The sequence below is a fragment of the Watersipora subatra genome, chromosome 11, assembly GCF_963576615.1.
Source record: "Watersipora subatra chromosome 11, tzWatSuba1.1, whole genome shotgun sequence".
In the NCBI taxonomy this organism is placed as follows: Eukaryota; Metazoa; Bryozoa; class Gymnolaemata; order Cheilostomatida; family Watersiporidae; genus Watersipora; species Watersipora subatra.
Window position 1 is genome coordinate 8534923 of NC_088718.1, and position 26596 is coordinate 8561518.

General features: G+C 34.4%; 2 protein-coding genes and 1 long non-coding RNA gene across 3 annotated transcripts; all 3 read left to right on the forward strand.

Annotated features, from left to right (window-relative positions):
* The first annotated feature begins 261 nt into the window (after positions 1–261).
* Positions 262–2112, forward strand: LOC137407779 (uncharacterized). Its single transcript, XM_068094161.1, has one exon. The coding sequence runs from the start codon at positions 262–264 to the stop codon at positions 2110–2112; it is 1851 nt and encodes a 616-aa protein (XP_067950262.1).
* An 18-nt stretch (positions 2113–2130) lies between these two features.
* LOC137407780 (ATP-dependent DNA helicase PIF2-like) lies at positions 2131–11556 on the forward strand. The gene is made up of 4 exons (XM_068094162.1): positions 2131–2813; positions 2928–3633; positions 4058–4223; positions 11357–11556. The coding sequence occupies exons 1-4, from the start codon at positions 2131–2133 to the stop codon at positions 11554–11556; spliced, it is 1755 nt and encodes a 584-aa protein (XP_067950263.1).
* An 11181-nt stretch (positions 11557–22737) lies between these two features.
* LOC137408195 (uncharacterized) lies at positions 22738–26206 on the forward strand. Its single transcript, XR_010980050.1, has 2 exons — positions 22738–22838; positions 25258–26206. It is a non-coding gene; the product is annotated as an uncharacterized lncRNA (long non-coding RNA).
* The last annotated feature ends 390 nt before the right edge of the window (positions 26207–26596 follow it).

The following is a 26596-nucleotide window of genomic DNA, read 5'->3' on the forward strand; positions in this document are numbered from 1 at the left end:
CAGAATAGCAGCTGCTAGAAGAGCAGAAACCGCTGAACAAACACAGGTACATTGAGAGCAGGCCAGAATAGATGCTGCAGCTGCTAAAAGTGCAGAGACTGCTGAGCCGACCCATAAGCGGCTCCACGACAAGATACACTAACTACAGCAGCTGCTTGGCCGCCACAACCTACCAGGCGCCATGCATGGGCAGAAAACTTTGCACTTGACTACAATCCTGCAACGCAGTATAGGGCCCATCAGAAATTTTTTATGGGACGAATGTCTAAAAAATGTTCCAGACGTAATGCCTTACGTTGGAAAGACGAGAGGCCAGGCATTTGTTGCAACAATGGGAAAGTTCGCCTACGACCACTCTCTGAGGATATTCCACCTGTATTGACTCACCTATTCCAAGGCGCAAATCCTGATTCTGAACATTTTTTGGGGAATTTACGAAAATATAACAGCTGTTTTCAAATGACATCATTTGGAGCTAAAACCATTGATGAGCCTGGATTTAACCCAAATTTCAAGGTTCAAGGTCAAGTCTACCATCTGATTGGATCCTTGCTTCCGATACCGGGTGAGCAACCACAGTTCCTGCAAATCTATTTCATGGGTGACCAGCAGGCAGAGGCAGAACGTCGGCGTGGTATTGTTGAAGGAGTTCGATTAAACTTAATCCGTGAGCTGCAGGATGTTCTACACGAGCAAAATAAATATGTGCGTGATTTCAAAACTGCTCGGGAGAGGCTGCCTGAAAACACGGATGACTTGCGAATTGTCATTCATGCTGACCAGCACTCTGTTGGAGAGCATGAAAGGAGATTCAATGCTCCTGTCATAGATGAAGTTGCCATTCAAATAGTTGGACAGCAGTTTGAAAGGCGGGATATTATTCTGCAGTTACGCAGCAATGAACTGCAGAGGATATCTGAGACGCACAGAGCATATGACGCCCTGCAGTATCCACTCATTTTCTGTCGAGGTGACGATGGCTACAACTTTCAGCTGCGACAGACTGACATTCGCACAGGAGAGCCAGGTACACGAAAGGTTTCTGCTATGGATTTTCATGCTAGCAGACTGATGGTTCGTGATGGTAGCTTCAACTACATTCACAGGTGCCGAAAGCTGTTTTTGCAGTTTGCAGTTGATATGTACGCTAAAATTGAAACTGAAAGACTTAGCTTTATCCGCCACCATCAGACACGGCTAAGAGCTGATGACTACATCCACCTGCGTGATGCAGTGGCTGATGATCGCAATGCAAACCAACTAGGTAACATGGTGATTTTACCTTCATCTTTTACTGGTGGCCCGCGCTGCATGCATGAGCGTACACAGGATGCCATGACATATGTGCGACATTACGGCAGACCAGACCTCTTCATCACATTTACCTGCAACAGCAAATGGGATGAGATTTCCAATGAATTGCTGCCTGGTCAGCAAAGCTATGACAGACACGATGTGGTTGCAAGAGTGTTTCACCTAAAACTAAAGCAACTAATGGATTACATCACCACTGGTGCAATATTTGGCGCTGTGCGATGCCATATGTACACCATTGAATGGCAAAAACGTGGACTCCCTCATGCACACATTCTAATTTGGTTATGCGATCGCATCAGGCTAGAACAGGTTGATTGTGTCATTTCTGCAGATATACCAAATCGAGTGGAAGACCCTGAGCTGTTCGAAATTGTCACCAAGCACATGGTACATGGTCCATGTGGCCAGCTAAACCCCGGTTCACCCTGCATGAAAGATGGCACATGTACCAAGAAGTACCCTAAGGCTCTCATTAAAGACACAGTTACTGGCATAGATGGGTATCCATTGTATCGTCGTCGTTCCGCTGATGATGGAGGTTTCACCAAACAACACACATTGCGAGCTGTTGGAGAGGCCTACGACATCACTTTGGACAATAGATGGATAGTGCCTTACTGCCCTTTGCTGTCCAAAGTATTCAATGCACACATCAATGTCGAATTTTGCAACTCAGTGAAATCTATCAAATACATTTGCAAATATGTCAATAAGGGTAGTGATCAAGCAGTGTTCGGCTTGGAAAGGGATGGAGCACAGGTTGATGAAGTAGCTCGCTATGAGAGTGGACGGTAAATCAGTGCAAATGAAGCAATGTGGCGCATCTTCAGTCTCCCTATTCATGCACGACACCCGACTGTCCAGCATCTGAGTGTCCATCTTGAGAATGGCCAGAGAGTGTATTTCACTAAAGCAAATCTTCAGCAACAACTTCAAGAACCGCGTGACACTACCCTTACCGCCTTTTTCAAGCTTTGTACACTTGATGATTTTGCCAAGACGCTTCTCTACTGCCAATTGCCAGCCTATTACACCTTTGACGCATCCACAAAATGCTGGAAGAGACGAGTTCATGGAGCTGCTGTGCCTGATCATCCTGGCATATATCAAACTGATGCCCTAGCACGGGTATACACTGTTCAGCCTAACAATCGTGAATGTTTCTTTCTTCGAATCATGCTGCATCACGTGGTTGGCCCAATGTCCTTTCAGCATTTGAGAACTGTTGAAGGTCATGTCTGTGCCACTTTCCATGAAGCATGCAGACGTTTGGGGCTATTGGAAGATGATGCACAGTGGAGGGAGGCCTTGGAAGAAGCTGCAACTGTACGGTCACCTGCCCAACTGCGCAAGTTGTTTGCTATTATGTTGAGCACCTGCCAGCTTTCTCACCCTCTTCAGCTGTGGCAAGAGTTTAAGGAACATTTGGCTGAAGACACCCTGTTTCATGAGCGACAACTGCTTCAGGATCAACAACTGCAGTTCACAGATAGAATGTTCAATATTGCTCTTATATTTATTGAGGACTAAGTGCTTGAGGTCACAAACAACAACCTCTCAGTTAATGGACTTCCTAGGCCTGTTAGAGTGGAGCAACCTGTTGTTTGCAGGGAAATATTACGCGAAACAGCATATGACCGTGAAGAGCTCCGTCGCCATGTTGAAATCAATGAACCGCTGCTGCTGGAAGAGCAAAGAGCTGCATATAACACAGTTTTGGAGAAAATTGAACAAAACAGTGGCGGTATAGTGTTTTTTCACGCACCAGGTGGGACCGGCAAAACCTTTGTCACTAATCTTATATTGGCGAAAGTACGAGAGTCTGGAAAAATTGCTTTAGCTGTAGCTTCATCTGGCATTGCAGCTACCTTACTTCCTGGTGGCCGCATTGCCCATTCAGCACTGAAACTGCCTCTTAATTTGGCCAGAACTGAGAATCCTGTTTGCAATATCAAAAAGAACAGCGGAACTGCCCAACTTCTGCAACGATGCGTTCTTATTGTGTGGGATGAGTGCACAATGTCGCACAAGCTCGCATTTGAAGCTCTAAACCTTACCCTAAAGGACTTGCGTGAAAATAATAGACTTTTCGGTGGGGTACCTCTTTTACTTTCTGGAGATTTTCGCCAAACATTGCCTGTAATACAAAGAGGCACACCTGCTGATGAGATAAATGCATGTATCAAATCATCATTTTTGTGGCCCTCTGTTGTGCAGCTGCATTTGACACGAAACATGCGTGCCGCTATTCTTGGTGACGAAACAAGTGCACATTTTGCTGCTGGACTGCTGCGTATTGGTGAAGGGCGTTTGCCAGTCAGTGCTGAATATGGTTTTGGTGTCACTTGATGGCTACGACACTTTTGTGGATTCAACCGAGCAACTTCAGGAGAACGTTTACCCTAATCTGCGACAGAGGTTCCAAGATGTTGATTGGTTATCTGAGCGAGCTATTCTTTGCCCCCGGAATGATGCAGCTGCTGCCATAAACTCACAGCTTTTAGCCCAACTACCTGGCAATTCAAAAACCTTCACTTCTGTTGATACGTCGTTGACTGATGACGCTGCTGTAGAATATCCTGTGGAATTCTTAAATTCACTGGACTTGCCCTGACTTCCTGCTCATAAATTGCAGCTAAAGATAGGAACACCGATCATGCTTCTTCGCAACCTCAATCCTCCAAAGTTATGTAATGGCACTCGGCTAATTGTTACGCAAATGTTTTTGCATGTAATTCAGGCCAAAATCATTTCAGCATCTGGTAGAGGAGAATACGTTTTTATTCCGAGGATCCCAATTATTCCAACCGATCTACCATTTGAATTTAAAAGAATTCAGTTCCCCATCAGAGTCTGCTTTGCTATGACCATCAACAAGTCGCAAGGTCAATCCCTCAAAGTAGCTGGTATCGACTTACTGTCCCCTTGCTTTAGCCATGGCCAGCTGTATGTTGCCTGCTCAAGAGTAGGCACAAGCCGAAAACTGTATGTTCATACACCCGACAGAAAAACAAAAAATGTTGTCTATCCACAAGTGTTGCGTTGATTAACATTGTCTTATTGTTATGTCATGCTTGCATTAAATTAACATTATGTTATTATTGTGTCATGCTATGTTTTTCATGCACTGCTATACCTACTTATTATCCACATGCAGCATTTTCTAGCATATTTTTCAGTATATATATATTTTCATGCATTTGTTTTGCTTATTGTGTCTCATAAACAGGCTATTGTGTTGGCGTTATGTTTTATTATTGTAAGGTGCTAATGCTGTATCTGCCTTGACATCGTACTGTCTGTCCTGTTACACATGTAAATTTTACTGATAAATTTTATTAACACAACCACATTACCGCAGCACTGTTTGTATATACCATGTCAAAACACAGGCTATAGACGAAGAACTGGTGAGCCATGATTAGTGTTAGAAGTCTACATTCGATGTAGAACTGTAGAAGTCATGTATAGTGCATGTAGAAGTCTCAATTCAATAAATGCTTGCAATAGCTTAGCAGTGCGAAAGCAAAATATTTTTTACATTTTCTTAAAATATGTAAAACTTTTCAATACTGCCAGTTTGAAGAACTTCAGTTTGCGTGGCAATGTCAATTTCGTTATCAGTCCCGTACAAAATTAGGACAACTCCGATTTGAGTGGCTTGAGACTGATGCGTTGTAGACTACCTGTAGAACACATTGCATATTTCCATTGGTATATCCAACATTATTGACATGCACGACTGCATATGTGTATGCAGTCTGATCAGCACCAAAAATTCAGTAGATTGCATATTTGGAGTTGTTTTACAGTATGAAAGACAACTACCAATAAAACTATTGCTTTACGTAAATCTGTTCCCGAACACGGGTAATGCAGCTAGTAGCTTATAAACTTTCAGTTGAAGTGACGGCAGACAAGAATTGAACTACGCTACCATGGAACAATGTTTTAATCAATATAGCAATATTCACAATAGTAATAGAAGTGTCCATCTGTTTGTTCATCCGTCCAATCATCTGTCTGTCCAAAGTCATAATTGAAAGTTAGAAAAAATATTGCATCATATGCGATTTGAACAAGTGACATGCATCTTGGTAGTGTTTTTGCCAGTATTTTACGCATTTCTCATTTCTTATGTCAATCTGATCATGATGTTTGGGTAAATGTTGGCAGATCTTAAAACAACTTCTGTGGCAAACCTGTGTTAATCTGCTAGCAATTTTCGTTGACTGACTATGTGGATAAATGAGTAATAACAAAGATAATAATTGCTAATAAATTTATTACACTAAAACTTTTAATGCAATCAGCATATCTCGAAGTTATTTTACATAAAATCGTATCTCAAGTTCGTCTTTCACTCTGATCTTGCTGAGTGAACACAGATTAAGTATGGCTTTTTTCAAGATTTTCAGAGCTAGCTTTCCCTAAAAACAAGAGTATAGAAACTTTTTAAAATATGGACAAGCCTTTCTATGTAACGGAATATGTAAAAGAAGTTTTTTAATAAAAATAGCTTAAAATATATGGCAAGTTATATAAAAAGTGTTTATTTTAATCAGGTAATCAATAGAAACCGCTGTATCATGGTGAGTAGAGCTTCCTGTTGTTTTCCTTAAACCCAGTTGAACCAACTTTGACATTAGTTGATAACTTCTCTCTCGGTTGTTCTCAACAAATGTTGAGCAAAGGTTGCGCTCTCTCTCTCTCTCTTTTTATTGTTTTGTTATGAATTCGGTAGTGGCTCAAGGTTGAGTAGCATCAGAAGTAGCTGAGGAGTTATTCTCGTGTGCAAGGATGTCGCTGTTCAACTTTATCATTAGCTCAAGCATATTTTTTGTAGTGGCTAAAACAACAGGATAAGCAAAACGTAATCCCAGAAGCGTTTTCTTTAATGTATACTAATTCTCGATGTTACTTTTGGCAAAGAGGTAATTTATCTGTGTATGTACATTTGATACAATAACATAATGTGTAATAATATATAATATAATAATTTATTACACAATAGTCAATAATCTAATAACAAACCATCCAGCGAACAAATGAGTGGGGCGAATATTTGAGAGTTTTTATGATAAATGTATGTGCACACAACTTACAAAAATTATTCATCAACAACATCAAAACCCTTGCATCGAAATCTCATCAACAAGTTTAACCATTTTTTGTAGATTCGTTAAAGTATAATAATGATACAAAACACATTCAAACCTATTTAAACATGTTACCAAGTCTTTGAAAGGTTACCGCAAAATCTTAAAACTAACCCATCTTATCGGATTATACATAAATAGACAGATTAATTTGGCCACAAATCATTACTAAAACTGGTCAAGCCTTACTTTTATCAAAGTTAAGACTGGCAAACAAAACGCCGAGCAACAGAAAAGAGAACAATTAAGTCGTGAGCATTTCACGAAAAAGTAACGTGCACAGTTCACCAGTCTATAGCATTGTCAAATTGCCGACGGTTTTTGTAATTAACGTAGAAGTGCAGAAATCATTTCTTTTTTGCTGATTTCAAAGTAACTGACATTTTGGAAACTTTTGAGTACTTTGGTATTTTAACTGATGTCCAAAGGAGTGAAATTAAAGGAAATGACTGATATTTTTTTCTAATGATTCTAATGAAATTATTACAATATTTAATTATAAGTTTGGATAGTCTTCTTGATATTTCTTGATATTGTTAGCTATGACGTTTTGAAATGTAAACAAAATTTTGCATTGGTTTTCTAGTATTACTGTATTAATAATATTGGTTATTTTAATAATATCAGTGCATTTTACGTCTAATATTGGCCATTGATGCATTTCTCCTATTGCAGGAGGAGAGATATAAACATATAATCTTTTCATTTCATTATGGCTGTTTCATTACCAAACACTTTTTTAAATAGATTTTCTAAAAATCTATATAAATGTCACAACTTCTTGATATCGTTAGCTATGATGTTTTGAAATGTAAACAAAATTGTGCGATTGGTTTTATATTATTACTATATTAAAACTATTGGTTATTGCAATAATATCAGTGCAGTTTACTTCTAATGTTGGCCAATATTGCATTTATCTTATTGCAGAGGGAGAGATATAAACATATAATATTTTCCTTTCATTATTGCGGTTTGTTGTATATAATAACACCCACACCCAGTACATTACAGCTATCATTGCAGTTATCCTATTGCACTGCAGTGCCATTTGATTGCTAATATTGCATTTCTCCACCATCAGTACCCTTTCTTTTTTCCAATATCACTTTGGTTGTGGGCTGTATGACAGCGGAATTTTTAGTATATAATATAATAGTATACCATACAACAATATATTTAACAAAGTTATAATATAATTATAATAAAATACAATATAATAATGCATAACAATATTTGTTTTATATGTAAAGTATTCAAGTTATATATTATTTATATTAAATATATACATTGAAGAAAAACTTATTAAGTATATGATTATAATAATGTATTTAAATACGAACAGGAGAAATATATAGTAAAACCCATGTTTACAAACACCTAAACCTAAAATTTCCCGACCATTCAATGTCATATTAAATTTTAAAAATTAAATTTTAATTTTTTTAGCTTTGGAGATTCTTAATTAAAAATCAAATGAAAAAAATGTGTGAAAATATACAAGTATAAAAATTATCGAGGCCAAACTAGTTCAAACTTCATCTAGTATATTATGTTGGACTATGCTAGCTTGCTTACCTACATCATTACACAAAATATACTGATAAAAGCAAAATATACAGATGAAAACCTTTACTATAACAAAAGCTGGGAGCACAAAATGTTGCCTCATAAGAAATTTGTCTTCTTCCCTCTGTGTTGCAAACCGTTGTGCTAAACTACCACATTACTTCATCACCTAGACCACTAATTGGATAATTATGGACACACTGATTACACACGATGATCTCTCACAGTGCATGGATCTTCCATGGGTAGTATTCATAACAATAAAATATCTTTTGCTAATTATTACATTATTGCACTATCTATTTTAGATGCATCATTTACTGTTTTAAAGTTTGTTCTTTTATAGTTTCATGCAATATATTTTGTTTACCGCCATGAGCAAGTTACTTTCAATATTTATCACTAGGTTTTTTAGTAGAACAAATTATTTTACAGCATTGTGTTTTTATAAAGATATTTGCTATGAATGTTTAAACATATGAAGTAAATCTCAAATCAAGTCAGTTTCTCATATAAAAATGTGATTGTACAGTTCTAAAGAAATGATTAATTTGCATTCATACTGGAAGTAAGTGCACGTTTTTATGTGAAACCCAGCATCATCTTTGATGTTGCGGAATGTTGACATTGCTATATTTCTGGCACCATCAAACCATCAATCAAACTCTAGTTGAGTGCCTTCAAAATGGGGAACCTAAAACAGTGTCAATGCTAATTATTGGTGTCAATAGATGAATCAGTTTCACTTTCACTAGTGAACCCTTGTCCAGTTAGTTTATTTTCAGTTTTTCAGTTGTTTTTGATGTTTGAGGTGATCTGACTACCAGGATGTTTCCAGATTATTAAAAAACTTGATCGGGGTTCAAATGTTCAGAAAACAAATACATGTAATGTCACGTAGCTAGTTGATATTATTGCTATCGGCTACTGCATTCAAGTTGCATTGTTACATGTTTATATTCTGTTGGTCTCTTTGCATCTATAAACATCATAATCACACTTTCGATTTATTTGAGCATTTTAACCGCAATCAGCTTTTTTAAACATCCAGCCATTCAGATCTCTGTGGGCAATGCCGGACAGCTGAAGGCCTGGCGTTGCCAAGATAATGAAAGCCATTGCACAAAAACCTTTTGTGTTTAACATATAACAACAGTTACCATTCTAACTTTTCAACTTTATATCAAGAGAAGAGCGTTTTGTGCGGTTTATATAAATTAAGAAAAATAAATAAAACAGCCGTAAAGGTTTTCAAACTTTGTCAAACTACCATAACTTTCAAACTTCATATCATGAGGAAAACATTTTGTGCAGGTCAAATAAAGTAAAGAAACAAAATAAAACAACTATGAAAGTGCTTAATTTAAATGTGAAATAATTAGCAAGCAATAGCTAAATTCGTTTGTTTTGCTATGATTGCAATGAAATATGATTTGGTAACGATACAATTAATGTAAGCTGAGAAAACAAAATAAAAATCCCAAATATGCTGAATTAATAACAATTGGTGCATGGAATTGTGTGTTAGTATAATAAAGGTTACTGTTCCAGCAGAAGCTATCCATCAAAACTTTGAATCTGATGACACTGGTATCTCTCGACGCTCGTACAATTGTAAAAATTTAATATAGGACTGTCTTTGTCTGGTACTTTGTCTGACCAAACGGACAGAGAATGTAGAGCTTATTCCTACTCGAGATAAGACAAATGACTGCGTAAAAAGTATTAGCTTTTAACGATTTAGCAATAGGTTGTTACGAAAAACCGGAATTAAATATGTAACGACACATTCAAAATTGAAACAGCACATTTGAAAATTTCAAATTAAAAAATAGTTAATATTAGCAAAAAATTAGTTTGCAAACAATTTCAAAAAATTAAAAATGCAAAAGTTATTATTAGTTAATAATCAACAGTGCACACTTAGTGTGTGCATACGGCATACGGCCTACGGCATACGGCATACGACATACGGCATACGACATACGGCATACAGCATTCGGCATACGGCATACAGTACGCAGTATATGGCAAAAGTAAAAGAATGTTAGTGTCTGTAATGCTCAGTGGTTAATTGTGTGGTTTGAAACTTGTGGTTGCAATCTCTGTGAGTTCAAACTCAGCATGTAATGAACATTTCATTTCTAAGTTTTAATAGCTATAGCTAGAGTACCAATACACAGACACACAGACAAAGTTGGAGATTTACCTATGTTCTTATCCATAAATTAATTAGGTTTCAGCTAAAAAAATTGTAATGTTTCTGTGAATATTTTTGAAAGTTTAAAAAAAAAGAAACTCCGAAACAGCAAAGATATAGCGGCATTATTGCACATGAAATATGTTGTTGGGGCTATACACCATTGAACCTCAAGGTTCTTTGAATCATCAACTAACTATAATTTTTTAGTTTTTATTTAATGCATTTTATTTAATTTATGTAACAGGAAAGTAGGATGTCAAAACAATCCTTTCTTTAGTGAACAGGCAAGTCAGACATTGTTTCTAAGTGAGTATGTAAAATAACACTATTATATCTGTATTTTAAAATGTAGGGCAATCATTATAAATAAGTGCTGGTAGGAATGTCCAATCATTCGCGAAAATGCACTTTAAGTCTACATACTCAGCCCCATTGTAGAACACAGCCAAAAAAACTTATATGCAAAGTAGAAACAGTATTCACTTCACATACCATGAAATACAGCTTTCTACCAGTTGTCATATTTGATAACTGTTGTGAATGATGGGTCACTCCATACTTTAAGTTAAAGGCATTGCACTCCATTGTTATCCAATCATAACTGGAAACAACCTATACCAGTATTCAGTGTTGACTATGCCCAGCAACAACATGCAGGACTCATAATGAATGCAAAAAGAAGTATCAATCTAAAATGAAAGCTGACAAAAAAAACTAAGACAGTATTTCTATCACCACAAACAGCTGTTTTGAAAAATACCATCAAAAGGAAAACATGTCAGACAAGGGTATAGAAAAAGGACGTGAATACGAGAGAGGGGGTAAATGTTAGCAAAGAGAAAAGAGAAAAGTGCTAACACTGAAATAACCCAATTGTAAGTTTTTTTATACATCCAATGTATTTATTAAATCAACATTATACATTAATTTAAATTTATCTCCTGTATAGTACATGCTTGTAGATTTTACATTCTTTGCAGACGGTTTTCTACAAGTTATATATTTCATATTTATATAATTTTTGTGCAATTTTATATTTGGCAGCTTTTGTTCTCAACTTTAAAATGTGTGCAAAAATTATTTATCACGTGCAAAGTTTTTATTGTAGTAGGTGCCTTCAGAAACAGACAGTCAAATAGGAAAACTGTCAAGAGACTGCTGAAAGCTCTACATAGCAGTCTTCGTAGATCTAGACAAGCTGTGCGCAAGCTGGCCCTTCATGTTGGGGTGCAGTTAGCCAAAACAGCAAATACTGATGAGAAATATGGCAGACAACCAATTGCTAATGACACTGCTGAGAAGGCTTAAACTTTCTATTTAAGAGAGGATATATCCCGACAAGCTCCAGGTATGAAAGATTGTAGATGAATCAATAAAGGAATTGTTCAGAAGCGCCATGTTTACCATAACGTCAGTGCAACACTTATGGTATACAAGGCTGAGTACAATGACGCAATACCTATTAGGTACACCAAGTTTGATGAACTAGGACCTGCTCAATTATGTCCTCTAGATGATATGCCTCATAATGTTTGTGTTCTTTCAATAGGTGAAAATATGTTGATGTGCGTTTCTGCGCTAGGTAAAAACCTCAGTTTACCAAATATAAAAAGATTTTACATATAAATACAATAAAATAGCTTGTAGAAAACGTAAAGGCTTTTAAAGACACCCAGCTTGTTCACCATCTTGTTCCAACAAAACCTTATAAAGTGGCACATGGTCGGGTAGGCCAGGATGTGAAATGGGTGTGTAATAACTTTTTAAGATCTGTCCAAGTCGAAATAAATGAATTAGTGTAATTTTATACGCAACTTGGAACATGTTAGATAGTTTTACTACTATGTTTCTCCCAGTAAAACATACTGCTTTGTAAATACATGCTGCATTTTTTCCTTTACTCGATAGTTTTAGTAGAAAAACTATCGTTTTTTTTTTATTATCTTACAATAAATTGTTGTTACAATGTACTACATAATCAATAACAATAGTATTATGTTCTTTTTCTTGTATAATTATGTATTTTTTAAAGTTATATTAAAAACATGTACATACATGTAGTTTTTTAAGTAACTTGATATTTGTAAATCATTTTCAGACATGTCCCATCATTTGCGGTTGCAGTGTCCTATCATTCACATTTTCCAGCATAGTTGTTTGAGACAGTTATTTAGATTAAGCCAAAATCAAAGTTAATCAAACTACCTGCATAAATGGTCAATGTTTTTTTAAAGTCTTATGCTTTGAAACTCAGCCAACTCCCAAAAGTCTTACAAAGTTGCATGCAGGGCACAAAAAAAAACAATTTTGTGTGATATCTTACCATCTACACATGTTGCACTTTATAGCTCTGGAACTACTAGTTTAAAAACAGTAAACTTTATAGTATTTATAGTATAGAAAGCCAAACAATTCCTGCATCAATAGATTTAAATAATTTTATAATGGGAAAAAATATTGGTGTGTAGTTAGCATCAAATAACTCTAAATGTTCCATAATTATTCGTGAACACCCCCAAATGTAGATGTATTCTATTATAGCTTTAAATTTATTCATGTAGTTTAAATAATATATATACACATTTGTCTCTTTTATTTTTATACATAATTTATAGCCTTAGTCACTTACTCCCAGCAAGTTACACAGCAGGTTACACAGCAGGTCACACAGCAGGTCATAGTTACAAAGGTTTCCGTTATTACTGAAAAGATTAGGCTAATTTATAATAAGTTTAAGGATATTCTAAGGCTATACACTGTTGTTTGTAATGTTTTGTCACCAGAATAAAAAGAGATTAAATAAATAATCATATGCAATAGTAAACTAATAATTTAATTGTTAAGGTTGCACATGAGAGCAGTTTTAAATGAGAAACTTTTGGCTAGTTCTAAAACATGATGCAAGATATTGTGATGATATCTAAGTATCTGCCTTTTTACTATCTAGGTGTCTACTATCTACATATCTACCCATTTACTATCCACAGACTTTCTATTTACCAAAATTTCGCAAAGATTTTTGTGGGCCTAGATGTTTACATTACGCGTAGGTTAACTTATGCTTTTAAAAATGTATATTTCATATTTAGTTTTGAACTATGCTAGCTTCAGTTTTAACCTATCAATCTTAAATATTTTATTATTTTACGTATTTCAATATTTTTTATTCAAAGCTGTTAGTCAATGAAAATTTGGCTGCGAAAATACACCAACTACGGCTTGATACTAATTATGGCCTGATTTTACTACCAGCAATTTAATTTTGTTATCAAGAACTATTCCCTTTCTGCCACATGTTTGGCATATTATTTTAAACCAGATTCATCCTAAAACTAAAGAATATACTATACTAGTCAAAAATCTGGCATTGCACGGGTGTTAAACAACAGCTTATAAACAGTGGCAAGTAATGTAGTTGCCATTGGCTAATTTGAGTAAGCTAGTATAATTATGCCTAAACTTTCTGATAAGAGCCATGAAAGAATGCCTTAATGACTTTGCACGTAACACAGAGTTGCAATCCGTATTTTAACCGAGATGATGACTATCTGTCCAATGAATCTATTGTATCTTCTGTACAGTGTGGGTTAGCTTTCACCTTGTGAATCAGAGTTTCCGATATCAAGTCCTCTGCAATTTGGAGTTTTAATTGCTCGACTTTAATTGGACATAAAGTGCGCGCAAAGCCAAAAAGACAAGCACTGAAATATAGATATATAAAAACTGTATATATATAATGTACATATATTGCTAAAATAATCAATTATATCAAGGATAACTATTTAAATAAAGCCAAAGGAGTGCTCAACATGAAGTATGGAGCTAAGACTATAAATAGTTTAAAGAATAATTTTAGCTTTCAGCTGCTGTCAATTTCAATGGTGCAGTTTTTCCTATCAGCAAGTGGTACTCTATTTACTACCGGAGTGCAACATGGTGAGATGATAGACTGTTTTTTTAAACTAGCAGGAGCTGAAGGCTACGTACAATCAATTTTATAATATAAAATAAAATGAATACTTGGCTGTTAGTTAATTTACGACCAGTTAGTTTCAAGCAGATATACATGTACGTCGGATTTCTTTAAGTGATAACTTCAAAAACCTATCGTCCTTTATATTTTATAGTGTAATTCACTCTATACTTATTTTATGGAGTGTTCTTTTATTATTCATTAGTAAATTGGTGCTTTTGATAATAATTTATATACTTTGGACTGAAAGAACAAGTTATATTTTGTGAAAAGTGTTGGCGTTGCCTGCTGCTAAATACTTTTAATACTTTTAGAATAATATCAATATTCTATGGTCTTATTCACAAACCCCTACCAGTAAACTTGCCTGACTAGTCAGAAAGTAGTGACATATTTAAAACAACCCAACCAAACATTACGTCTAAGGTAAGTCCATGTTTGAGAAGGATAAACAAAAGCAAAGTACTAGTTTTAGAAGTTGCTAGAAAATTTATCTTAAGTACAGATTTGGAAAATATAAAAGGTTAAATCAAAACGAGAATGACAACTTACTGAAATACATTATCATAATAATTAGGTAATGTAATATTTGGTTGAGAGATTATATAATAATTTATTGTTTTAGGGAATGTCAGTTTTAGCCTACATGTTAGTCAAGTCATTGATATAGATTGAATATTGGATAACTTCAAAATCTTATAGGTTTTAGGTTTTTAGGTAAAACGGTTTAAATACTGATCAGCTGCGGAATACATGGTCACCATTTCAGTAGGTGATCACCATTTTTTTTTCAACCATGATTTTTTAGTGAGATGCCGCTTTTAACTGCCCAGTTTTTTTCAGCAGCATCACATCATAGTTCATTGTATGTTTGCAGTTTAAATTCATTTGAGCAGCTTACATTGCACGTGTTCAAATTGGAAAGTCTAAAACAACATAACATATATTAAATAAATAACAACATAACATAAACATTTATGGTGTTGAGAAAATAATGAAAACTAAGCTACATTGTTACAAATCACAAAATTATCTGCTGACATCATCATGCATATTTCCAGTTGTCTACAAATGACTCTCTCATTGGAGTTGTCTCATTTACTGAGGATATCACTCCAGAGAGAATAAACTATGCCAAATACAAAGATACCTAGGGTTTGAAGGTTGGCGAAGCCTTAGCTAGTCTAATGTCAGAAGGTCTACGTAATTTCCAACTCACCAACATGTATACTGTCAATTGTACTGAGTTTTTCTCATAGCTCTGAGCTGATAGACATTGATAGACCACCAGTAAGGTTTGATACCCTATATTTTTGTATTTATTTCGATTTGAAAAATTATGTGGCTAATTTCAGTTTTTTGTTTGCAAGAAATATTAAAGTACTGTAATTTTAATCTACTTTTCATTATTATTCCAACATTTTATTTTTTGATACAGTTAAGTTCTGATGACTGCAGCAAATTGTAACTTTGATTACTAAATTTTATTTATGATAAGTTTATTTATGTAAAAGGAGTTTGGTTGTTGATGATTTGTCTTTGATGTTTCACTTAGATGGATAACTAATGCTTGACTTAAATAGCTACTGATTAACATTAATTGTTAGTAATTAACCTAAGTAGTTAGTAATTGACCTAAATACCACCTAGATTTGACGAATATACCTAGCCATTTACAAATTGACTTATATAGCTACAAAGTGACCTAGATAGTAAATAATTGGCCTAAGTACTTATTGACCTAGATAGCTGTTGATTGACCTTTATAGCTAACGATTAACTTAGATTATCACTGTTGGCCCTCAAAATTACTTAAATATAATGAGGACTTACTAAACACCCTGCATATTCATGGACTTGGCTATAACTTACCTTAATGCTGGCTTACCTAAATATTTTTGTATATACTAGGAAAATTAAGAGATGACAAGAGAAGGGCATTTGTGACATACAAAGATGATAAACTTCATAAAGCTGTGAGAACAGGAGTGAAATCAGCAGAACGGATACTCTCTGCTACAATCGCTGAACTAAATGGAGATGCAATGAAACTGAGATAAATTCCTGGTTTAGTCAGAATTATCTACCTTTATGGGGTAAGTACTGTAGTGGGTATTTTAAGTTGAGTTTCCTGGACTGCCACTTGTGCTTTCATGGCTGTTAAACTTGTCTAAAATTAGCAAAGGTTAGTCATATTTATGTATTTAGATGTATCTGTGTGCAAGTGAGTTATCACTGATGTGACTCAAACTTTGTATACGCGCTCATCTAGTTAACATATTGAAACAAAAAAATCCCATGTAGTTTCAGTAAGACGGAACAAAGATTGAAAATATAGTAAAGTAACTGCTTAAACATGGATTTAGCCAATATTTTTGAAGGTAATAAAGAAACTGGTGTCAGCCTTATAACTAATACACTTTTGCTACAGCAATTGCTGGTGTTTTTTGGATGAAGAAAGTTGATATTCTTGAAGCGACAAAAGGAGTAAAAAATAAATATCCTCATCGGATGTTAAAAATTGGCTAAAATATTAAACTATTTACATAAAAAGGGCTCTATTAGAACCAGTCAGTGCTGCAGAACAGTACTGATTGATAGAACAGCACAGAACAGCACAGTTAGTGATTTAAACCTCAAAATCACTAGCAAGCATTAATATATTTTTTCACCAAACAAAAATACAAAAATAAAAATTTAACTTATGAATCATTTGTCTGTTTAGTGTAGCATTTGTTTGCTGGCCAAAAGTGCAGGTTGTCTCACAGTGATCTCAACTCAGCCTGAATATTAAATGTGTATATTTAAATGCAGAGGACTTCAATTCTACAGCTGGTACTTTGGCCTGTGGATACTGGAAACCGGAAAATTCTGAATGGTCAACCGTTGGGTGTTATCTAAAGAAATTCAACCAAACCAGTATCACCTGTGTCTGTGATCACCTGGCTTATTTCTCAGCTATATTCGTAAGTTGAAATAGGAAGCAACATTTCGATGTAGTTTTTTTTTCATTTTTGCTTGACAAATTTTGATATGTAGCTGAACACTATGAATCTTTTATAATTTTCTTTGGTGATTTAATCTTTTTGTTTTTCTTATGTGTTTTTAGTTCCACCTTTAGTGGATAAGTTAGTTACACAAACAAGGTAGCCGAACAACTGCCTCCAGAAAAATTGTTTCTCTACATTTGCTCTAAAGACGCTATCTTTATTTCAGCAAACTCATGTGGCAGTCAATACGAGCCATCCTTCCATTCAAATATATCAAGATACCTTGACAGCTGTAACTATCGTAGGCCTAGTCACATCCAATATCTGCCTTTTCTGCATCATCTCAACCTTCATCCTGTTCAAGTATGTCTATCGAAATAAATAAAAACAAGGTAGTAATTCTAAAACGTGATCAAAATATATTGTATGGTTTTAAAAAATTGCTCATAAGCTTTGTTTGAACAAACCAGTTAGCAATTCTCATCAAGAAAATTTGCTCTACCATTTGTCAGAGTTGGCATAGTTTACAATACATTGTTGTTATTTGTCTTGAATTGTTATTAAAATATAATTACTGCTCTATAGAAAAAATTCCTTGTTTAAAAGTTTGTTATATTTTACAAGACACTTCGGAAAACAAACTCTCAAAAAGTTCTGGTCTGCCTTTCTATTTCTATATTGGGACTGAATATATCGTTTCTCATCGGGGGCCAGTTGACTAAGCACAAGATACCGTGCACTGTAGTGTCTGTATGCATTCAATACTTGCTATTGTCAGTGTTTGCTTGGATGTGTGAGCAAGGAGTCCTCCAGTATCTCAAGTGAGTAAATGCATAATGCCTAGTTTGCGAAAGCATTTTGATGGTAGATCACAATGATTTTATAAAACCAATAATCAACATGAGTACAGTGCACCCTCGAGATATGATGTTAATTCATTCTAAGGCTGGCATCATATGGCAAAACAATTGTATGTCCAGGTATAGAAACCATTGTAATTATACAATGAAAAAAAGGTAAAAATCATCCAATATTTTATAAAAATGCTGTACATATTGAAAATTATTAAAAAAATATATGTTAACTTTAGTAACTATAGTTACCTACTGTAGTAGCTGCATTGTATTAAGTGCACCTAGTGATTATAATCTGCAATACTGTAAAATTGTAATCTGTGTACCACATGCAGGTCGGAAGGTAACAAGTTCTTACTTTCAAAAGGTACGCATAACATAAACATTGAATTCACTTCAATTAAGTTTATCTTGCCAAACTCACCCTTATAACCAAGTTTTAGTATGTATTTTGAACTATTTTAATGAATTTCAACTGTTATCACAAAATTTGATCCTTCATAAATTTCTGTCTCCACTTTCCTCATAAAATTTAGCTTGCCTGGTTGAAACCATTTCCAACCAGAATTCATTAAGAAAGGTTGAGCAATGCAGTTATCAAAAGCAGCCTCTCACGCACCTGACCATTCAATGGCAACCAGAAAGAAAACTGAAATTTTATTTACTACACAGGACGTACATACCTTTGGCGTAACATGACTTTAGCTGATACATTGTAGCAAATAAAGCAGAGAGGAGGCAAAAACGTATCGATGCTAAATATGTTGCTGTACACTTGAAGATTAATTTAATACGTAACAAATTGAAATTTTAAGCAGGCTAAAAAAGGTTGTCTAATCCTGTCCAATTTTTCTTCTGGTTTAAAAGAAAAAATGCTGGTGCAATGCAAAAAACTGCTTGCTACATGTAGCTAAAGCTTGTAGAAGGATCCAGAGAAGGTGCTACAGTTGTTTTTCTTGTATGAAATGTGCACAAGAATCAATATAACCCTGCGTACAAAGTTTGTACGTATTTATACCCTAGAGGAAAGAGCTTTAACAAGTTTCAGAAAGAAATGTAAATGCGTCCACTATCTTGAGTAGCTAGTTATATGAGTTACATATATACGATGAATGATATTTTTGTAGGAGATAACAAGCCTACCTGCAAGGACATGGTTGAGCAAAAAAATAAAACATAAAAGCAAAAGGAGACAAATAAAATGAATAAAATATGAAAAACATGCCACATAAGAGATAAATAATATGTATTATACGTGCAGTGTTTTAATGTACCAGTCCACACGAGTAAATTAAACACTTGAAATATTTTGGCCAATGTGGGGTTTTCTGTATCTTCTACTTCCTAGCCTTTACTAAATGGTTGCTCCTTTTGAATGCTGATCGTGTGCATGACCTAGCTCTTTCAAATCTTCAGTCGGAAGCTCTTTTTTGTACTTGCTTTAATGGAGTTCTTGTTTTGATAATAATTGCAAATGCTGATTGGTTGTGATCATATTCCTTGACAATGTTAATAATACGGGTGCCTTCTTATTTACGACATCTAACTCTGTTGACATAGATATCATTTTTCCTTTGTTCTGTAACGTTTGTATCGGTCTCAGATTCTAGAGCTAACGAATTAAATGTAGATACTTGTAGTTATATATGTATTCTGACTTAAAGGTTTATAGTAAAATATATAATAACGCTACAAATGAATATTTGCTCTCGCTTGTGTATTTTACACAAAATTTTCTACGCGGAATGCTGACATGAGAGAAGTCGATCATCGTGTCTTTTCTAAACGTTCTGAAAATGTTTTCGGCAAACTATATTTCTGTGTTTTTTTTTATTTCGACTTGCGTTATGAGCACACGGACCGCCAAATTTTAACTCGGGCGAAACTTTTTTCAAAATCGTATGGTGAAATAAAATTTGTATGGTGAGGTGAAGATATCACGTTTGACTTTGTAAGGTGAAAAAATCGTATATTAGGGTAATCGTATCTCGAGGGTGCACTGTACATGATCTTCTGTCTTTCACTTATGTATGATTATTGCATCCGAAACATGAAGCCTTTTTATTTTTTGTCATGTTATTGATACTTTGAAATTATGTCAATTATATATATATGAAATACAATATATTGTTAATGAAATTACATATTTATATATATATAATGTATATATATATAATGAAATAATTGCTCATTTAAACTTGTGTATAGACCCCAGACTCAAGCAAACTATCATTTTTCAACAAGTGTTAAGAGTATTTTTGGCTAAGTTTTGAAAACCATGTGCATATTTGGTTTCCCAACTTTAAATACAACGAGCTTCTGTTACCACAGTAACCTTTTTTTACACACATCCTGTAGTCATTGTTTATTTTTTTCTTAATTTATTTGAGTTGCACAAAAACACTTCTCTTGATATGAAGTTTAAAAGGTAGAATGGTAAATTTTGTATATGTTAAATTAGAATAAGTTTTTGTGCAAAGACTTTTGTATTATCCAGGCATTCATCTAGTAGTTCATTTTAGTATTCATTTAGTAGTTAAATTTTTACCTAATTCTACCATATAAAGCATTAACTATGTTAACAGTGCTTTGTTGGACTAGGTTTGTGAAAGTCATCGGTGTCTACATCCCAAGATTTATGCGAAAGGTTACTATTCCTGCAGTTCTTGGTCCAGCACTTATAGTGACAGTGACCTTGATTGTATCTTCCGTCACAGTTGGTGACTATTACTTTCTAGGTAGAACAGACCTATGAGTATCTAGTGGTTTCTTATTTGCATGTGAGAAAATAATAGCTACTAGAAATTCCACTGTCATACAGCCCATGACCAAAGTAATAATGGAAAAAAGAAAGGGTACTGTTGGCTGTTGAAAAAGTAGTTCTCAGCAGGAATTGACAGAGTGTAGTGTAAATGAGACTTAGTTGAGATGATATAAGATAAATTTGAGGGAGCACGACTCTAAAAAGGTGCAACTAACAATTTATTTTGGAGGTAAAGTTGGGTTGAAACCAGGTATATGAGTAATTGGTTAATTGTTGATATTACAATATCTGTTATAAGTATACAGTATCTGTTAAAGGTCGCGCAGTCTAGTCTCTTCTCTTTTGCGTTGTAAGATTTGGTCATTGATATCTTATCAAGTGATGCGCTCCCTAGCGAAGTTGTTAACAAGTAAGTCATTGATGTCTCGAACTCGATAGAGAGCAACAAACGATATTTGAGCGGTCATTTTGGTGTGGCCTATATCAATGACAGCTTTAGCCATGGTAGGAACTTGACTCTTGTGTACTGTCAAACCCTATGCTAGATCGAGAGGAATGTCTCGTCATAAAGGGGCATTGTAGTTTGGCTCTAGCTTGTACATAATTTGTAAAGAATTTCGGCTAACTTTTTAAATAATTCAATGAAACACTTGGTGATTGGACAAAAAAACATAGGCTGATAAACTGTGTACCACACTTTCGTACCTGTAAATCGGTCTATGCCTCAAACGGTCTACGTTTATTACAGAAACCTTCGAATAAATTTGATTACAAGTAAACAAGGCCATAGACTGGTAAAATTAGCACGGTTTTCTCGTGAAATACGCACTGCTAAGTAATTCTACTATCTGTCGCACGGCTTTATTGGCATATCGTAAGCCGGTCTTAACTTTCATTAAACCCAACTTTTCAAGCATTTTGTGCCAATTTTTGGCCAAATAAATCTGTCTATTTGTGTATAATCCATTCAGATAGGTAAGATTTAAGAGGCTGTCAACAATTTACAAAGACTTGGTAACATATTTAAATAGGTTTATATGTGTTTTGTATCGTTATTATACTTTAACGACTCTACGAAACGATGGTTAAATTTGTTGATGAGATTTCGAAACAAGGGTTTGCGACTTTGTTGATGAATAATTTTCGTAAGTTGTGTGCGCATGCATTTATCATAAAAACTCTCAAACTTCGCTCCCGCTCGTTGGGTCATGGGACAATAGATAAAACACTGATTTTGGTTTGGCAAATCTTTATAACTAATGTCCAGGATTTTAGTTAGTCATATCTTTTGGCGTTGTAGTTAGGCTTTTTATTTGTTAGTTAATGTTCAATAATTGCTGTGACTTATATGCTGGAATATCTAACATCTGCCAAATCAGCCGTATCAGCCGAATCAGCTAGAATCTGCCATTTTTATCGTATGTACATGTAAGAAACCCCCGGTGAAGAAGGAAAGAGGATCAGTAGTAAAGTCAATCAGAGACAGAGATCTGATTGTATCATTGAACTATGATACATAACAAATTATACAGTTTTACTCAATGGTTTGGAGACTATATTATATCCGCAATAAACAAATTTGTGAGAGTGTGCAGTTGAAGAGAAGAAGTCAGGAAGTGTTGTCTTCAATATGGATGTAAACAAGTGCCAGTGCCCTTTTACTATAATGCATTCACTACTTCCTAGCTGTGCTGTCTTTTTGAACAAGCATTTAACCTCATTAGCTAAGGTATTCATTATGTCTTTTTAAAAACAAGTTGATGATTTCAAGTTGGGGATAATCGATTCTGATGATAACATCCGTATTTTAGGTGCTGGTTGAAAATGGACATGATATACTACGCCGTTTTTATTCCTATTGGAGCTGTTCTCATCATCAACATTGCTCTTTGTGCGAGTCCTTGTGGGATTTGTATCCTCTAGGAAAAGGATGTCGGCCTTGTCTGTCACTAATAGACCAACAGCCATCCTCCATCTCAAGGCTTCTGTAGCTATATTTATAGTATTAGGTGAGTCGTTGATAGAACTGGTTTTTCCGAAGTGTAATAGCTGGTTTTTAGAAGAGTTTGTCAATAAAAAAGTCTGCTACTGAGCAAACAAAGGATGTAGAAATGATGCAATACTGATTAGTTAGATCTCCACAGCATTCAAGTGCTGACCTCATTTATCATGTTGTAATATAGATAATGATCATCGACAAAATTGTGTAGCTGTCTGAGAGAAGTAAAGCATATTTTGATGAAAAAATGGTCACTTGAAATTGTTAATGCGTGATGCCTAGCATATGCATCAGAATTCCAAATTAACCTCTAGTATGGTAAAACCCTGTGTAACTTTAAACCATAACTGCCACAAACAACTTTTATCATATTTGCTAGGTAAATCAGACATGCTGATTCCGATTTTGTAATTAAAATAAAGATTAGGCCACTAACTTTCAGAGTAATGAAGAACTTTTTATAGCGTTTTAATATCGGTCTCGAAAACAACACGATCGGCATAACAAGCTCCGCCCATAAATACTTGACGTAACCTAGCTTTTTAGGAACAGAAGTTACGTAGGTATGTTTAGACCGATTTAGAATAATAGAGATGGGTGTTTTAAAATTCATTAATATCTAAATTCAGCCTTAAAAATAATATCAGTCTTTTCTGAAAGGTAGATAAGCTATTTAGCATTGCATATTTAAAAAGCGCAATAACAACGCTAGCTCGTAATAAAACCGCGCTTTTTGAGCTCATTTTTCTCGGCGTCCAGCCCATTTAAACGTCATGTAACAAGCTGCGAGCAATTTTAAATAGTTTATATCCCTTTCATAAAAAATTGAAACTATTTTACAGGCTGGATTTAGATAATAATGGGTTTTAAGACACCCATCTCTATTATTCTAAATCGGACTAAACATTCCTAACTTCCGTTTCTGAAAAAGCTAGGTTTCGTCACATATTTATGGGCGGAGCTTGTAATGCCGATTGTGTTGTTTTTGAAACGGATATTGAAACGCTTTAAAAAAGCCTAAATGTCTTTGAAGGTTAGTGGACTAATCTTTATTTTGAGTACAAAATCGGAATCAGCGTGTCTAATTTACCTAGTAAATACGATAAAAGTTGTTCGTGACAGTTATGGTTTAAATTTAATTAAAAAATCTTCAAAGTACAAAAGTTTCAACACAAATTAAGTACCTTTAAAGTATATTCAGTTGTGAACAGTCTAAAATCAGTTAGTTTCAAGTTTTACAGCATACTTCATTTGTATTGAAAATTAGAGCTATGAAATTATTGTCCTGAGTTGTTTTTGTATAAAAACCGGCTGAACTAAAAATATTATGACAGCTAAAAACACGTGTTCTTTAACCGATTTGTTAAAGGCCCTTACCATGTGGTCAAAATTTATACAGTTTGTAACTTTTATTATTTACTTTGATACTTTGGTAATTAAGTAGAAGTAAAATTGCAATATTTGTTTGTTAGTAAATTTAAATGAGTTTAATAATAATAAATAAAAATTTAAATAACAGTAAAGTTGAAACTTGAATTACAATCACCTTGAAATCCCTACATTTTTAATGTGTAATACAAAAATTGAGAAAAGTTGAAGAATTTTTAATATACAATATCTGATGTTTCCTTCATAAATCAAGTCAGCGCAAGCCTGCACAGTTTAGTTCTACAAAGTTGGATTAGTAGGGAACTTTTTAATTTTAAATCTGTAGACCATAAAACGACAAGTGTCGGTGAAAGTCTCGGTAAAAAAGAAAGCAGTGCTTTCCATAAAATTTAACGAAACAGAAATTATGATGCAGCATGAACATCTATTTTAAAATAATATCTTAAAATATTCTATCATGCTGTTGAGTAAGTTTTTGTGATGAAAAAATAAATGAGCGAATGTTAGAGGTAAGCGGCAATAAACACAAGCAATTTGAGTAATTAAAGGAAAAAGTACTTACCATAAAACAAAAAAAACAAACTGTGTATATTTCATATTTACATAATTCCAACGGAAGTATCTTTGTACTTATAGCACCAATTTATTCCTGTCTTTCTCCTGCCTACCTCAGTTGTGTGTTAAAAATTTAACAAAAATGTAACAGTTAATATTACTTTAATAATTTAAATTCTTACATAAAACTTGAGTAATGTAAATAAATTGTTCAATGCCTGGCTAACATTGCAAAATTTCATGTAAGAAACAACACTTGCTGACACCTGCTTACACCCGCTCTAAGCACATACTGTGAAATATGAAATATGATGTATCTAACTAATATGATTTTAATATAATTAATTGAAGAAAAACTTGACACATATGTTAGCAACCTTGATTGGGGCTAACATTGTGATTTAAGCCAACTTTAGTTTTCAAGGTTCTAAAAATTATGAACACATAATCTGCAGAAATGTGATACAGTTTTTGTTCAATTTTAGGTCTCACTTGGGTGTTTGGATTTCTCTCGATTATCAGAGATGCTTCACAACTGTTTCAGTTTCTATTCTGCATTTTAAATGCTTTCCAAGGCTTCTTGATATTTGTATTCCATCACATTCGGGAACCAAAAGTACAGGCCGCTTGGGCACAACTTTTTAAAGGCTGTCAGGTGCGGAGGAAATCTTCATTCAGTCGAAAACCACACGAGAAAGGAGTTGAGAACCAAGTATCATCTAAGTTAGTCGGCGATTCTGACAGAGATAGAACTGAAAGCAGTAACAGTACAGAGAGCAGCGATGTGACAGATTCATTTATCTCTTCAACCTCTCCTAAATATTCCAAAGAGAGTAGCAAAACTTTTTCACTACTTTGCCTTTGATCTCTCCATTTAAGCAAATAATAATAAAAATTTTATATCTTCTATTTTAAACTTTTATTTAAAGAGCTTTACACTTTCAAATGTATTACATTTTTAATATTTTTATTGGAATATTTCAAATTCCATGCAACGCTATAAATAACTACACTGTACAGGAAGGGGTAAATTGTTGTTTCTATTCATGGATTTGCTGGAAAGGTCTGTGGGTTAAATTTGTTTGTTATACATTATTGCATAAGTTACACTCATTTGCTGTACAATATTTAGGCTTTTGCCATAATTATGTAATTAAATGTGATTCTCTTTGTTTTCTAGCGTTTTGCTAGATTTTGTCAGTGTCTTTAGGTTGTAACACATGACTTCCTGTGATAATATGTGAGAAGCTATTAGCAAAACGCACTGATTTCACAAACATCTATATCAATTACTCAACTTAACCATTGTGTAACTGGGTTTTTTGCTTTATTTAAACTTTTGTGCAATTTTCTAAGTTAAATATTTACTCATAACTTACCTTGACCTAACTCAATGTGCCTGTATGTCAGTAAAATATATTTGCATTGCTCATAGTCACTAGGGAAAATATTTTAAACCCTTTGCTAAACAGATGTGCCTATCAAGATGACTTAGCCAGTATGAATATGACCAACTTTTAAGCTCTTTGCAATAACATACATTCATCTTAAAACAACACTTAAGCAAGTATTTAAAGATGCAGAAAAAGAAAGCAATGCATACTCTGTAATAGATGGTTTTCACAGAACAGCTATGAAAGTTATATGGCTTCGGCTTTTTGGTCTCATAAAAATAATAGGGACACGATCAGACAACTCTAAGTCTAAGCTGAGTTTTTTCTTGCAGAAAGTCTTCAAGAAAACTGAAAGGTAACCAAGCATAATAAAAGGTTGAATGACTTAGACTTTGATACAAACTGAAGTCATTCAACCTGTAAAATTTTG

What these genes read in the sequence shown, in the direction of transcription:
- LOC137407779 (XM_068094161.1), top strand. Translation starts at nt 262, where the DNA reads ATGTCTAAAAAATGTTCCAGACGTAATGCCTTACGTTGGAAAGACGAG.
- LOC137407780 (XM_068094162.1), top strand. Translation starts at nt 2,131, where the DNA reads ATGTGGCGCATCTTCAGTCTCCCTATTCATGCACGACACCCGACTGTC. An exon ending in TTGGTGAAGGGCGTTTGCCA is followed by an intron (nt 3,634 to 4,057) that starts GTCAGTGCTGAA and finishes CATGTAATTCAG; the next exon opens with GCCAAAATCATTTCAGCATC. An exon ending in TCAATCCCTCAAAGTAGCTG is followed by an intron (nt 4,224 to 11,356) that starts GTATCGACTTAC and finishes TTTTTATTGTAG; the next exon opens with TAGGTGCCTTCAGAAACAGA.